The sequence below is a fragment of the Herpailurus yagouaroundi genome, unplaced genomic scaffold (assembly GCF_014898765.1).
Source record: "Herpailurus yagouaroundi ecotype Mexico unplaced genomic scaffold, PumYag 29, whole genome shotgun sequence".
Taxonomy (NCBI): domain Eukaryota; kingdom Metazoa; phylum Chordata; class Mammalia; order Carnivora; family Felidae; genus Herpailurus; species Herpailurus yagouaroundi.
Genome location: NW_024412377.1, coordinates 65,083,391 through 65,099,520, shown reverse-complemented (window position 1 = coordinate 65,099,520; position 16,130 = coordinate 65,083,391). Strand labels below are relative to the sequence as shown.

General features: G+C 51.0%; 1 protein-coding gene across 3 annotated transcripts in view; it reads right to left on the bottom strand.

Moving 5' to 3' along the window:
• HRH2 (histamine receptor H2) overlaps positions 1–16,130 on the bottom strand; it is a 79,012-nt gene that overhangs the window by 22,856 nt on the left and 40,026 nt on the right. Inside the window, exon 3 of one of the 3 annotated variants that reach the window (XM_040445575.1) lies at positions 2,971–5,902. The exons of 1 other annotated variant lie outside the window; for it this stretch is intronic. In XM_040445575.1, coding sequence (XP_040301509.1) covers positions 5,710–5,902 — 193 coding nt within the window. In that variant the 3' untranslated portion in view covers positions 2,971–5,709. Of the gene's footprint in view, positions 1–2,970; positions 5,903–16,130 lie in introns of those variants that run through there. One more of the 3 variants, XM_040445567.1, reaches the window with a different exon arrangement.

Sequence of the window (16,130 nt, the reverse complement as noted above, 5' to 3'; positions counted from 1 at the left end):
CACGTAGAGTCCATTTCCAGAATTAGGACGTATGTTAAACACACATGCACGCCTCCCCCCCCCCCCCCACACCACCACCACCACCACCACCAAAACTCACTTGCATATGTGCACAAGGAAATGTTGTCAGACGATCAGCATGGTATTGTTTAAACAGCTAAAAATTAGAAATGACTCAAATGTTCATGGCTAGGGGGACACCACAGAACACCCTCTGGTAGTTAGCAACAATGAAGGAGCTCTTTATGGGCTAATGTGGTTGACCCTTGGAGACACATTGCTGAATTCAGCTCCTACGGCGGAGTATGGCGTTTATGTTAAAGCAAACAAAACTGAACCAAACACCATGCAGCAGACTGGGTAGCAGAGGTTGCATCAGGGAGAATTGTAGGGGGAAGGAGGGAGAAGGGCGGTCAAAGGGACTCTGGGTTTCTCTGGAATGCTACAATTTCGAAGACAAGCGGGTCTGGGTTGGAGCCTCAGCTGTGTCACTTACTTGGGTTTTTAACTGCTCACTTTGTGTCCCTCTTCAGGCCCCAGCTGGTGGGGAGGTGAATCTCTACCGGGCAGGGCTGACTGGTGGAAGAAATGAGCTGGCGTCTGTGGAGGGGCTGACATAGTGTCTGGGCACAAGAAGGGACTCATAAATGTCAGTTGAAAGATGATAGGGTCGTCTGGGAGCCACACAGAGCCTGCAGGCCCTTCTGGGACACTATTTCCTCGGGAATCCTGCCAGGACCACTGGGCACATGAGAGCCCCGGTAATGCCCCAGCAGTGAGGGCTGTGGTCCGGCCAGGCTTGCACAGCGGCATCTCAGGGCATGAGAGGCACGTTGTGCTGTGTGACCCTGAGTGGGGAGGTTGGGGATGTGGCACAGACACCTGCAGTGACCTCCAAAACTAACAGATTATGAACCCCTTAGAGCTACCAGCTGGGTGAAAGGAAGCTTCTCCCAGCCACTCTTCAGACTATTAGTGACCACGGAAGGCTCCTGAATTGTCCCTGGAAAGCTTGGAATTCTGGGAGGTATGGGTCCTTGGCCATTATTTCCTGCTTTGGTGGCCTGGAAAGAGCTCTCTCAGATGGACAGCGAAGATGGTAAATTCTCCCTCAAAGCTCCAGCTGCAGTCGGGTCAGCAAAGGTGAACCGCTGGCTATGCAGCCGAGATGGGATTCCAAATGGATTCCCACAGTCTCGGCTCTGAGCGCTCCCTCCTCCCACCCACCGCGCTTCTAACCTGCGATTAAGCACAGCCCGGCCCACGTGCCCCAGGAGCGCATCCCTTCAGAAGGTCACGGCTGCCGCGGCCATGTCCTCCCCACACTCCGCTCTCTGCACCTTCCACCAGGCCTTGGTCATCCCGGCACTGGCCCCCGTGTCCCATTCCTTCCATGGTTCCTTGGTGATTTTAGGTTCAAGCCAGTCTCCCTGGAGGGTGGGGAAGGTCTGTTCCTTTGGGCTCCCAGCCTGGAGTCTATGGCCTGCAGGAGAGCCTGTGATAGATCCTCATAAAATGCTACAGTCCGTCCTCACTGGCAGGGGCTGCTCCCTCAGCTCGAGTCTGATCTTTCCATAACACACACGTCATCGTTTTAGCCTCTCTTGATGAAGACCCTTCCAAGCCATGCCATGACTCCTGTGCCCAATGCAGCCGCCTTGGGGGGCCTCCCTGCGGTCAGCCCTTCCAGATGCCCTGATCTCCTTTTCCTCCCGCCGCCCCCCACCTCTTTGCCTAGTTAGCAATAATGGTTTAGCTTCTCTCCAGCTCTCTATTGGTGGAACCTAAGCTGGTTGGAATAGGATGCTGGAAATTGCGATTCCCAGGCTTCCAGCCCTGGCCGGTTGCCTATGCAGTGCCCCACTATTCGTCACACCCACTAGTACAGTTCCGGGGACACGTCCCTGTCATCTTCTTCCATCTACACAAACTGCTTAACACCATCTATTGGCTCCATTTGCCACTCTCCTCTTTCCCAATCCCCCTTAGCACATCTTGGTCTTTTCTCCCCTGAGAAAACCCACACAACAACCCATTCTGAGCCAATCACTTCCCGCGAGCTTTGGCTGAGCTGACACGGAATCCCTTCTCTGCCTCCGGGGACATTCGACGAGGCGCGCGCCTCTGGGCCTTCTCTGCAAGGCCCCACGTTCAGGATTCCACAGCCTCCTCCGGCCTCTTCCCATCCCTCCCAGGGGACACTGCTCACCCCTGTCCTCAAACGGTGACCTCGACTCTGGTCAGCTCCCCCTTTCACTTTCCAAACCCTCTCATCGGTGCCCTTGGGACTCACTCCTGGCACAAACTCCGTGAACTTCTTCTTGACCTGGTGGTCCCTTGCCTGTGCCTACCCTACCGCGGACTTCCTTGACGGACACGTTTTCCATTTAAAAAAAATTTTCTTTTTTCAACGTTTGTTTATTTTTGGGACAGAGAGAGACAGAGCATGAACGGGGGAGGGGCAGAGAGAGAGGGAGACACAGAATCGGAAACAGGCTCCAGGCTCTGAGCCATCAGCCCAGAGCCCGACGCGGGGCTCGAACTCACGGACCGCGAGATCGTGACCTGGCTGAAGTCGGACGCTTAACCGACTGCGCCACCCAGGCGCCCCAAGTTTTCCATTTTAAAGATCTCCTCTTCTCCTACTTCACAAAGGCGTCTCGGAAGCCGGCAATTTCAGAAATACTCCCTTCTATAAACCCTTATCGAGAGCCTACCACGTACCTGGCTCACAGGGCAAGCGGGACAAAGGCCTGATCCTTCCGACCAGCCTGTCCTTCATTGCCAGCATGATGTCCTATGATGAAACCTTGTTCCCTGAGGACTCTTTTACTTTTTAAGGTAGCTTCCAAGTTGGCTTTTACCGCAGTGTTTTCTCATAACTCTTTTTCTAAATCAAGACACGCCGTACGATGAAGTCTGGGGAGTATTCCTCACCAGGAAGTGAAAAAATAAAACCGCAAGGCAGCATCTGTTTCGATAGCTTTATTGGAACATGGTCGCAACACAGAACATGGATCTGGGGACCCACCGCAGACACTCCTCCTCTAGACAGCATGTGCCCCACTTCTGCAGCCAGCAGAGGCTCTAGGAAGCCTCCAGAAGGGTGGCGGCAGCTCAGAGACAGACCCAAAGGAGGCCCCTGCAGTGGCAGGTGGTGTGTGGGCACGATGGGTTGGAGCCCTGACCAGCTGAGACCGTGATCAGCCAGACCAGTCTTATGCCTCCAACTACTTGGCCATGACTTAGAGACCCACCTGCCTTAGACCCCCAAGAAAACTTGAGGAAGGGATTCTGGGGCTTCCAGATGGAATCCAGCCAAGAAATTGAGCATCTCTGAGGGCCACTGGGGCAAATCATGCCTTCAAATATGCTGGCAGATAAACCACTTAAAGCCCCTGCTATGTGCCAAACGCTCTTCTAGGGGCTAGACATACAAAGGTCCAAAGAAATAGGCAGGGCCCATGACCTCCTGAGTGGGGGAGGCGGACAGAGAACCACACAGATGACTGTAAATTACAAACAATCAATGGCTTCTGAGGACAGTTCTGGGGTATGTGGGGGAGGCCTGACCTAATAGGGTGGGTCAAGGAAGACTTCCTCAAGAAGTGATATTTCAGCTGAGGTCTCATGGTCTCACGTCATGGAAACAGCCTTGTGCATGGCCTAGTAGCTGCAAAGAGCAATAAAATAAACAAACAAAAGAGAGAAGCCAGTGGGGTTGGGGTGAAGCGACAGAGGGGACCATGGCAGGAGGAGGCTGGAGGGACAGGTCAGGGCTGACCATGCAGGGCTGGTGGGCCATGAGAAAGATGGTTTCTTGCATGCGCGACGTGACCATATTAGCGTTTTGCACAGCCCGTTGTGGCTGTTGGGTGGGGAGGCAGGCTGGAGGAAGGCCAGCAGGGAACATGGAGAGCTGTCAGGAAGCTGTCTCAACTGTCCTGACCGAGGGATGGCAGTGGGGCCGAGTGGGGACAGGGCAGGTGCGGAGAATCAAGCAGAAGGTGGGGACGTGTGGAACTAGGGCTCAAGAAAACTGAGCAAGAGGAGCTAGAAAGGGAGGTGCCCAGGCTGACCTCCTTGGCCAGTGGCTTGGGCTCTAAAGCCAGTGGCAGACGTCGGATGAGACCGGGAACCCGGAGAGGAGGAGGTGCAGCGAAAAGGTCTAGAGTGTGGTTGTGGACATGCTAAAAGCGAGGTGCCTTTGAAACACCCAGGTTGGAGGTCGTGGCTGGAAAGCCACAGTCGTGGCTGGAAAGCTCCCAGAGGAAGCTTGGGGTCCAGGTACAAATCTGTGAGTCACTTCCTCACAGGGAAGCCTCCTGGTAACTTCGGTTAAGAGGGCGCAGACGAGGTCACAGAGGGAGAGAAATCGCAGTGAGAAGAGAAAGCCCTTGGGACAGGCACACCGGACAGCCGGGGAGAGGACAGTGAGTCGCAAGAGGGCTGAGAAGGCATAGGTGTGCAGGGAGGGGGGACACCACGAGGGGGTCTTGGAACCAAGGAAGGAGTGGGCTCAGGGAGGGGCAGTGGTTAGCAGTGAGGGTCCACGCACACCCTCATTTCTCCAGGCTGTCATCACCCTCACTGCCTTGGGTCTCATCAACAACCCTGTAAATAGGCCATCTTATCCCCTTGGACAGAGGAGTCAAGAGATGGTCAGAAAGATCGCTACTGACGCACCCAAGGTTACGTACCCAGCAGAGGGCGCTGTGGTGCCAACTCCCCTCACCCGGCAAGGCCACCTCTCCCTCTAGGACTCCCGCGCACTAACCACCACCGCCCACCCCGGACCTGCCCCGAATGTTCGAATGCTCGCTCCACTCCACACCACTTCTTGATGAAAAGCACCAGAGAGGGTTAGTACTGCAGCATGAAGGGATCCCCTAGGCTCCGGCTCTGAGCCTCGCTAAGAGGCAGGTAGGCTGAGTCAAGGAAATACCTTGATCTCTCTCCTGAGAAGCAGTGCAAGGTCATGGCAAGAGCCTGGGCTTGAAGCCAGGCTTTTTACCCATGCTCCCACTTGCTAATTCCCTGCACAGCTATTTTTCGAGTGCCTCCTATGAGCCGGGAACACATACTAGCTGAGTACCCTGAGGCAGGCCCCGGTCTTCTCTGAGCCTCAGTTTCTACCTCTGTCAAGTAGGTTGGTGATTCTTAACACGTTATAAGGATTATGTGAACTCATGTAGATGAAGTACCCGGCACACAGAAGGTGCTCATTAAAGGCTAATTTCCTTCCTTTCCTTTCTCTTCTCTTCCCTTCCCTCTCCTTTCCTCTCCTTCATCCTACAGAACCCATGAGGGAGTGAGAGACTAACTCTTTATGGCAACGCCGTCTGCTGTGCTCAGAGGGCCTGCGCGTTCCTGCACGTACAAATCCATGCACACACCTGTGCACGCACCTCCAACGTCCAGCCATCTCTGCTCGTGACTCAGGGCCAGCACCAACGTGAGCTCTGAACCCATGGGATTCAGCGGACCCAGACCCAGGAGAGTTCTGAGCATCTGCTGAGAACGCCCGGCACAGGACAGGCCGCACCACACTAGACCCAAGGACCCCGGCACCCCGCTGCGTGCTCTGGGACTCCCTAGACTCGGGCTAGGGCGCATCTTCGGTGGCTCTGGGGGCTTCTGGGTCCTTAATGGCTCCAGGAGTCAAATCTTGGTGACCAGAAGCAGTATCTTCTGTGTCCTGGGCTGGGTCTAGACAGCCTCGGAGGGCAGAGTCCTCACCGCTTCCTGGGGTGGTGTCCTCAGTGGCTCCTCGGACAGTGGCTCGCCTGGCTGCTCCTCTGAGGGGCCTCTCACGTGTCTCTGGAGGAACCTAAGCCCCCACAGACTCTTGCAGCAGCTTAGAAGGTTGCTGGAGCACACAGTGCAGGATAGCGCTGGCTTCCTGAGGAGACACAAGCACAGGTCAGGGCTGAGGTGACCATGGAGCAAGGCCAGTGGGCCCAGGACCTAGCCTCTGGCCTTTGCTTCCTCTAAGCTGGCCTTGGGAAGGGTGGGGTGGGATGGGGTGGGAGCCCTTCCTTTGCCACCAGGGCTGCCCACGTGCAGCCGGGACTTCCCTCAACCCACAAAGGAGAGCATCCAGGAGACGTGCTTTCCGATCTCAAGTCTACTTCTAACATGCTCTGTGTGTCCCTGAACTCCTCTGAACCCCAAACGGAGGAAAAAATAACCACCTTTCCAATTCTTGGCAGGATTAAGTGTTACACAATATGTACGAAGGTATCCCACACATTGTCTGGCTCACAATAGGAGCCCAGGTAATGTTTGCTGTTTCTGACTCTAGATGAAATGATTCCCGAACAATCTACAGCACGCCTTGCAGGAGTTCGGGGGAAGGCTGGGAGAAGAAGACACACAGATTTATTCAGCCTTGCCTTAAAATCAGTTGCGAACACATCTGTCCATTAGAAAGTGTGCTCCCTAAAGGCAAGGCACGGGCGCCTGGGTGGCACAGTCGGTTAAGCGTCCGACTTCAGCCAGGTCACGATCTCGCGGTCTGTGAGTTCAAGCCCCACATCAGGCTCTGGGCTGATGGCTCGGAGCCTGGAGCCTGTTTCCGATTCTGTGTCTCCCTCTCTCTGCCCCTCCCCCGTTCATGCTCTGTCTCTCTCTGTCCCAAAAATAAATAAAAAACGTTGAAAAAAAAATTAAAAAAAAGAAATCCTTTAAAAAAAAATAAAAATAAAAAAATAAAGGCAAGGCACTTGCCCCGACAATTATGGCTGGCATATAGCAGTTACTCCGTTAATCTCTGTTGAGTCAATCTGATCAAAGAATAGATCGCTGAAGACTGAGTTAGCCCAAAGCTTGGTAGGAAAGTTTTTAACAAAGCATTTGGCATACATTTTGAGGAATAAGAGGATTTCCCTCACTTCTGGGCATACAAATTTCCTTGGCCCCGTTGCCTGCTACAGTGTGGATGACAGACCTGCTTTTCTCTTTAGCTGCTTTCAGGGAGTCAGAATTCCCTCATCACTTTTATTTCAAGCTTCATGAAGTCAGAGGGAAAGGCGCCCCTGTTTTCAGTGCCTGGAGACCTACCCAACACCTGCAGATCTCCCTTTATGACTGAGAACAGGTGGCAGGCTCCGAGCTTTCATCAGGCGATTGGGTCTGGTCAAACTTTGATCAGACCTTGTTTTGTGTCATTGTATCTATGTTCACGAGTTCTTTGTGTTTTCCACAAGTGATAGTACATTTCCGTTTATGGTGACAATATCAAGTTTCCTCGTAAATAAATTTCAGCGCAAAGTGTGTTATCATGCAGGTGGGAGAAGACTATGGGCTGGACTGGATGGGGAAGGGAATGCGTAAGCAGCTGCGGTTTGGGGAGTGCGGTTCCTCGTCCCCGACACATTCCATCCAGCTCACCCTCAGTGCAAACACAGGAGAAGCTAAGTATTGCATGGTGACCTTAGAGACTCTGTCTGGGGTCTCTGTAGCTCCAGGGCAGGACAAAATAGCTCTGTCTAAAGCCATCAATGCCTCCTACTTTCTGGCTTCCCTGCCTAGGCTGGAGTGGTAACTTTCCTTGTCGGTTTCAAGCTGGGAGCCACGCATTGCTTGGTCCTGAGACCCACTGCGGTTCCTCCGGGTGTCCTGTGAAACTCACACCGTGCCTCAGCTCCTGCCATCATCTGTTAAGGTCATCTGGCTGCCAGAGGAATCAAACTCCCTGCTCCTCCCTTCTACATAAAGAGAGCAAAGAGCACCGAGCTCGCCTTTAGAATCTGTTAGATGGGGGTTGTGGGTTTGGATGCCTGGCTTTGTAAGACACAGATGATAGTGCCGACCCCCTAGCTTTCCTAGGTGTGTAGGTACACTCCAGCTTAGCCACTGCTAGAGTCCTCGAGTGGCCCAAACTCTCTCTGTAGGTCTGGCCAGCCCTTCTCTCCCCAGAACACCTGCCCTCGCCTGGACCTCAAGGTCATACCCCTGGCACCTCCGAGGCTCCAGTCCTCCGTGCCAGCCAGTGTACATATTTGACGAAGCAGGCAGGTATCTACCCTTGGATTAACATTCCAGACGCAGCTCTGATAAACTGATTTTCACTGAAATTATCAAAGAAAAGCTAGCTGTGGCTAGGAAAGAACTACCTCCCTTCTAACGAGCTTCCACATCACTTAAAATAATATTATTATGGAAATATCACATGATCCTGGTAAAAAATTCAGGCCGGAGAGACGAACAAAACAAAGAAAATAAACATCTCAAATAACTCCTCTACTCAGCCATATCTTTTTGTTACCTGTCCATTCTGTCATTAAATATTTTTAAATGAAATACATTATACACCCAAAGAGACTACATAAAAAACAAAAATGCATCATTTAAAGAATATAAAAGAATACGAAAATGGATACCAGTATAACCACCTCTCAGGTTACAAAACAGAATTTACCAGGAACTGACCTGTTTCAGCAAATATTTACGTATCCCTAAAAAACATATTGCAGTGTTCTGCCTGCATTTTACTTTTTGGGTCGGGTGGGGGGGGGGGGGGGAGGCTGTAAATTACAGCTTTTTTCTTTTCATGAAATAATAATTAATTCAGCAGTATTGTCATTTTCCAAACGGGGACAATCCAGATTTAGCTCCCACAAGGCTGTTCACAGATGATAATCATCTTGAAATAAAACTTGAGTGGACAAATGTGATTTATCTGCCCCACATGCCTTCCTTTGGGAACCATCCACTCCCCACAGCATGTGGTCCGGGAGGGAGTGCAATCACTGGGCCCCATCCCCTAGGGGATGCCTTTGGATTAAGCTATCCACGTGGCAACAGTGACTGCTTGAGAGGTGAGTCCATAACTCAAACTGGGAGAAAGAGAGTCCTTTCCACGACTACTGTATCTTTCTTATGAGGCAGAGAAGCTGGGAGCACGTGAAACAAAGGTAAGTCAAGGGCTATCCAACTGAATTACTATCGCTTGCAACCGAAACACTTTTGTCTAATACAACAACACAGAGCATTAGTTGAGGTAGACTATTTCCAATAATAATATGGTCAGCAAAACAACCTTCTACAACATTTTATAACTAAACACAACCAACCTTCTAGACTTTATGATCACAGCAGTGCTCTACAACACTTTACGGCTATAAACAAAACAACTTTTATGATATTTTGGAACCGCAAACGTAAGTTTCACATGCCTGGAAAGACCTGCCACCTATTTGACGTTTTGAGTGCATTTAAAAGGCTTGAAAAAAATACTGGCTTATTTATCACTTAATACACAGTTGCAGATACTAAAATTTTGGTTATTTTTTATTTTTTTTAAATTTTTTTTTCAACGTTTATTTATTTTTGGAACAGAGAGAGACAGAGCATGAACGGGGGAGGGGTAGAGAGAGAGGGAGACACAGAATCAGAAACAGGCTCCAGGCTCCGAGCCATCAGCCCAGAGCCTGACGCGGGGCTCGAACTCACGGACCGCAAGATCGTGACCTGGCTGAAGTCGGACGCTTAACCGACTGCGCCACCCAGGCGCCCCTAAAATTTTGGTTATTTAATGCATGTAGTGGTTTTGGGCATACACAATCTCTCAGCATACATCTCAATCATTATCACTTAGGTAAGAAGCATAAACTTATGTAATAACTATAATTTACTCTGGACTGAAAACATGTCACCGCTTGTAAAAAAAAAAAAAAAAAACAGAAAAAAACAAAGATTAAAACTACAAATCGAAAGTATTTAAAATTTAGTATTTCCCTTTTATATAATTGAAATCATGTCTTATGATTGTTTTTCTCTAGCTACCTTTTGTTGTTACTGTTTAATGCCGTATTTTTTTTCAGTTAATTGAAACTGTGTTGATGCATGTCCCTGCAGTTCATTGCCACTGTTGTAAAGTAGTCCATTACATTGCACTCCAATTTATTTGTCCATTCACCTGTCGATGCACATCTGAGTTGTTCCTTTTTTTTTTTTTTTAAGTCATGTCCTTCTCATACTTGCTTTTGAATTTATACTATAATGGTCTCATCAAACGAATAGGAGAGTTTCCCTTTTTCTCTCCTCTGATAGAGTCTGTGCAGAATTGGAATGATTTGTTCTTGGAGTACTTGGCAGAACTCCTTTGCAAAACCAAGTACTACTGGTGTTTCATTCATTTTATTTATTTTTAATGGTTACAGGACCATTCCAGTTTTCTCTTTCATTCCAAGTCAGTTCTGGCAAGTTCTATTTTGCTAGAAAAAATTCCCTATATCTGAGTTTTCTGTTGTTTAGGGCATAGAATGGATTACGGCACTCTTATTATCCTTCTTGATCTCTGTAACATCTAAAATTTCTAAAATAATACCCCCCCCATACTCTTATTGCTTATTTATGATGTTTGTGATCAATCTTTGTAGTTCTGTAAATTTTACTTTACGTATTTTTGAAGCTAGTTTATTGGGTATGTACCAGTTGAGAATTACTATCATTCCAGTAAATAGAATCTTTTTCAAAATATGGTGACCATATTTATCTTTAGTAATATATTTTGCTTAAAATTCACTTTGTCTGATATTAATATAGCTACCCAGATTTCTTTTGGTTAGTATTTGCCTAGCATATTGTATTTTTCTTTCCTTATACTTTCAACATTTTTGTTTCCTTAAGTCTATTTCAATTGCAAAAAAACCATTTGTTTAGGTTAAAAAAAACACAAATCAGACAGCCTTTATTTTTCTTAAGCGGTCAGTTTATTCCATCTACACGTATCATGATTACTGATATACCTTGACTGATTTCTTCAATGTGATTTTGTGTTTTATATTTGCCCCACCTCTAACCTTTCCTGTGTTTTCTCGCTTTGCTTTAAAATTTTTTTTTAACGTTTATTTATTTTTGAGACAGAGAGAGACAGAGCATGAACGGGGGAGGGGCAGAGAGAGAGGGAGACACAGAATCGGAAGCAGGCTCCAGGCTCCGAGCCATCAGCCCAGAGCCCGATGCGGGGCTCGAACTCACGGACCGCGAGATCGTGACCTGAGTTGAAGTTGGACGCTTAACCGACCGAGCCCCCCAGGCGCCCCTCTCGCTTTGCTTTAAATTGCCTTTTCTCCCCTCATTCTCTTTCTTTCTTGTGGAATCTCTAGCCTCTTATAAAATAATTTTAAGATGCATATTTAACATGATAAAGGCTAGTGGTGTGGAGCCCTCCTCCGCTCCTTAGTTTGCCATCCATGCCAGCTGTAAGTTGGGATGAGACATTCAGCCAAATTTCAATATTGTGTAGACCGTACTACGTTACAGAGTCCAGAGAGACTGGTAGGGTTACATTTCCTGACCCCCTCCATAGTCCCATGGCCCGTCCCGCCCTGAGCCCTAACCCTTGAAGCTAGGGTGTGAATGGGGTTCTCGAGGGCACGTAACGCAGTGTCCACACAGTAAGTGCCTATGGCAAGCAGTTGTCGTTTTCACCTTTTCCTATCATCGAGTCCCCTTTTCTTTGGGACCCAGCCTTCCTCACTCTTTGCCCACGTGAGGGAGGGGGTTGACCTCTTACTCTTCGCCCTGGCTCCAGGCCTGGGTACAGAGGTAGACACGTGACCCCCTCCCCCAGCCAACGAAACGTAGGCCTGTAACTTTTTGGTTGCAAAAGTTGGAACCGTAGGAAAGGACACATTTCCCACTGGACCTGCCAAGGTGGTAAGATGTGACCTCGGAGCTGCTGGCGGCACCCCAGGGAGACTCTGACCGAGGCTGAAGTTAACACAGGGTGGAACTGAGTTGAAAGGGGGAGAAGGATAAATTTCTGACGACGTTTGTGCATTTGGATCCAGCCATCCTTGAAGCTACTCTTGTTCTCTGCAGTTTTATGAGCCGGTTCCCCACCTCCACCAATCCCAGCCTCTTTTAACTGGGTTTCTGCTGCTGGTGGTCAACAGTGTCCTAGTAATATTCCTAGAATCTGAATTTGAATTTGAATCTGAATCCCCTCTTTCCATACAGAGGGTGTTATAATATATTCAGCCACCCACAGTCTGGATCCCATTTCAGCGCCACGCTCTGTAGAGGAAGCCTTGCCCAGGTCCTCCCTGAACCTGGGTTTTCTCATCTGTGAAATAAGTTGATAAGAGCAACCTCACAGGACATACAGTTAATGACTGCCAGTGCCCTTTGCTATTACCTTCTATTGCTTATAGTACAAATTACCACACAGAACCACCACGTGCACGCATCCCTCTGCTATTACTTCTACCTGTGTCTTTGCCCACGTCCCGTTGCTTGAAATGCCTTTCTCTTCTTGCCGTTCAACTTCTACTTCTGTTTCAAGGTTCTGTTCAGGCATCACCTCCTGTGGGAAGCTGTCTCTGAGGCTTCCCGGGATCGCCGAAATCTGCCCCAGCTCCTGGAGCCCCTCTGCTGAGGCCCTGACCTCCTTGGGTTACCTATCAGTTTCCCTGTCTATTTCCCAGACTAAAGCCAGGCACCGGACCTCTCGTCTGCATCCCACCGTCCAAGTTTATCGTAGGCGTTCAGCCACGTGTGTGAAAAGGAAAAACCCAATAAATGTCAGTTTCGATAGTGATTCTCCCATGTTCCGACTTCCCCAATTCACAGATTGGCAGAAACAGAAGCACTTCCCCTGCCACCCTGGCAGTGCCTCTGCTGTGTGAGGTAGCCCATGCCGGCTTTATTTCCATATCTACCTCTCTGTGGCTAGCCTGGAAGAGCCTCGTGGGCAGGAACGCCGGGAAGGGCAGCGAGGGACGCCGGCCGTTTCAGCCAGCACCTCTGAGGCTAGCCACGTGCCGGAGAAAGTGTGGGATTTGGGACGAGGAGTCCTGAGTGTGGTTTGAGACTTCCTCATTCTCCTGCCGCTGGGTCGCAGTCAACTCCATGCCTTCTCCTGGGGACAATTCCAGCGAAAGGGCTGGGAGAGGGAGGCGCCCCTGCCCCCTCCCTTGTCTCCCGCAACGGGCCCAGCCATTGGCTGCTTTGTACCTTAGGGTCACCGAGAACCAGCGGTCGGGGGACTGTGTGTTGAGGGTCTGGGCTCACGTCTGAACCCAGGTCCTTGCTCTCCGGTTCCCAACAACACGGCAGAACCAACCACTGCCCGTGTCAGTTTCACCTACATCCTGGGAACTGGGTCACCGGAAGTCCTTTCTCTATGAGGAAATGCAAGTTGAGATTAGAAAGGGGAAGAGGCTCTCTCACATCCTCAGAGCCAGCCACAACCCACCAGGGGTCTCTCCCCTGCCTCAAGTTTCTGTCATAATGAGGGGTGACCCCCCCCCTCCAGGCCAGACCTAATTTCGGGTTGCTCTGAAGTAAGCAATGAGGTGGCAATTTGGGGACACCACGACGCCCAGACACCAATCAGAGCATTATCTTCCTATACCTGTGTTCCGGCCACAAATTGATAGTGCCTGATAGGCCGAAATGACCGAACTTCAGGCCTCTCTGCTCATGAAAGAAACTAATTTTTCACGCCCTTCTCATAATTTTCTGGAAGCAAACACGAAGAATTTGCCTACACCAGCATCTGCTTTGAAGGGACGGTGGAGAGGTCTTTCTGTCCTTCAGCAGCCAATGCCAACAGCAAACTGGACAGAGGCTTCCTGCAGGAGTTTCGCTCACACGCTCGGTTCAACTTCATGCCAGACAAGGTGAGAGGCTTCCCGGAACTCCCTGGGACTCAGTTGATATAAAGAGGTAACAGTCATAAACCATTGGGCCCTTTTAATTTTCTCCCCATGACAAAGGAAATAGATGGTGACGGTCCAAAAGCTTTAGGCTCCTAAAAGGGATCTTGATTAGGGACCTCACAGGACATACATCCCTGAGTGCTGGAGCGTCACAGCCTGGGACTGCTCTGGGAACTCAATGACGGAGGGGTTGGCTGAGACTCTAGCAGTCCCCGAGGGGCCTGCCACAGAGCAAGTATCGTGAGTTGTACTGGCGAGTGAATACGTGATTCACAAGAACTAGCATTTACTCAGTGCTCATGCGCTAGGTCCTGACTGGGCGGTTTTGCATCCTTTTTCTAGTTAACCGCTGGCACTATGAGGCAAGCACCGGTGTCCCATTTCACAGACCAGAAAACCGAGGCTCTGGGCATCTCAGCGATGCCCCTAGGTCACCCCATAGCAAAACTCAAATATGAAACAACGGCCGTTGTCTCCCACCTGCACCCCCTTCCCACTGGGGCACGCTCCTTCTGGACCAGACTGAATGAATTTGATAGAACGAGCTAGTATGAGAGATGTGGAGGAGACGGTTAAGGGCGGGGCCGCTGGTCTCAAGCGACTCACGGGTGAGGGTTGGTGTGTGGACACACACAGCCGTGTGGGTGTGTGAGCGCGTGCCAGGGCCTGAGTGTGTCCGGGCGGGCATGGGCAAGACTGTGCGGCACAGAACCATTCCTGGCTCCGGGCCTCAGGGGAAGCGACGTGGAGCAGGTGGCATCTGAGCTGGGCCTGGGGCGATGGGTGGGAACTGAAAGGGGATGTGGGGAGGGGGGGAGGTCTCTTTGGGCAGAGGAGGCAGCTGGAGAGGAGACGGCACAGGATCCTATAGCCAGAACATGATGGGCGCGGTGGGCGGGTCTGCATGGGACCTGGCAGGTGCTGGAAGCTGCAGGATGTGGGGGGCGGGGAGGGAGGGGTCAGGAGCCCACCGATGGACAGTCTCAGCTTGTGGCCTGCCCTGGCCCTTCTCCATGATTTTACAACTATGTGGGTCAGTGAGATGGCACCCGAGTGAGTGCCAGGTATGGGGAAGGAGCGTGACCCTTTGTCCCGTGTGCCCACCACGGGGAGGGCAGAGGCTGCAGGGCGTGGGGCTGGGGGTGTTCTCTCTAAGACTCTCGGTCACCAGTCATGTTGAGCATTTACTGTGTGCCTGGCCTGCCAGGTGGGCACCACCCACATCTTTGCAGATGAGGGGAGCAGCCCTTCATGGAATTAAGTGACCTGACCAAGGCCACACAGCGTGTGGGTGGAGGAATGGGGTTCTTGCCATGTCGGCTTGGTCCAAAGCCTGTGCTCTGAGCCCTGAGGGAAAGCAAGTGATAGCCGCCATCCCCGGAGCGCCCCCGCCCCCCGACTCTGGCTCTCAGCATTTATAAGTATGAGCTCATTTAATCCACACACCAACCCCATGGGGTAAGTGCTATTACTCTCCCCGTCGATGGAGGAGAAAACTAAGGCACAGAGAGGTTAGGAAACCTGCCCGAGGTCACACAGCCAGTAAGTGGAGCTGGGTGTTACAGCATGCTGGGCTTGTTGCTTGAAAAACCGAAGGCGTGGGGGGCCCTAGTTCCACTCAACCCCTCCTGTGCCTCCACGTTATCCAGTCCTGTGGCTGTACTCGGACCGCCGAATAACAAAGTGCTCATGGGTTGGGCACTTAACCCTGAACTCTCCAGCACCTACATGACACATAGGATATAGTCGTTAACTTCTTATCTCTGACAGACGAGGAAGTCTGGGCCCCGAGAACTTTAGTCAGTTGCTCAGCGACTCCCAGCAAGCAAGGGGCAGAGCCTTGAGGGAGCCCAGTGTGGCCCAGCTGTAAAGCTGGAGACGCCCTGCCCACTCTGCCTCCTTCCAATACACAACGTGGCTCTCGGGAAGGCCGGGCATCCTCCATCGATCTGGGTCACACTCCGTTCCACCCTGGTCCCAGCCTTGTGCTTCCCCCACCCTGTTGCTCAAACCCTCCAGTAACCCCCACGAAACTGGCATGCTTGCCCAAGCCTCTCCTTGAGACTACAGAACATTTTGTAAAACTGAAGAAGGCTCCAGAGCCCCTGCCCTCTTACACCAGTGGGTGCTTATGTCGGAAGAACCCAGGGCCCCCGAGTCAATTATCAAAGTCATTTCCTATCACTCGTTCTGCCCTACTTTTGTGAGGCAGGCGAAGTGGCATGCCCATTTTGCAGATGGGGGGACTGAGGTTCAGGCAGGCCTGGCATTTGCCCAAGGTCAGTTGTGGTCACGTGCTGCATCGTGGACCGAGCTCCCTGCATCACCGTGCGGGTCTCTTCGGTTTGAGACTTGTTTGCTCTGAATGGCTCAGGACCTGGACGTGTGACAGGGCCTCCTCTCTCTGACAGCTCCTTCCCAGCCCTTTCAAAGACTCTTCTCCCCTCTTCCCTGTCC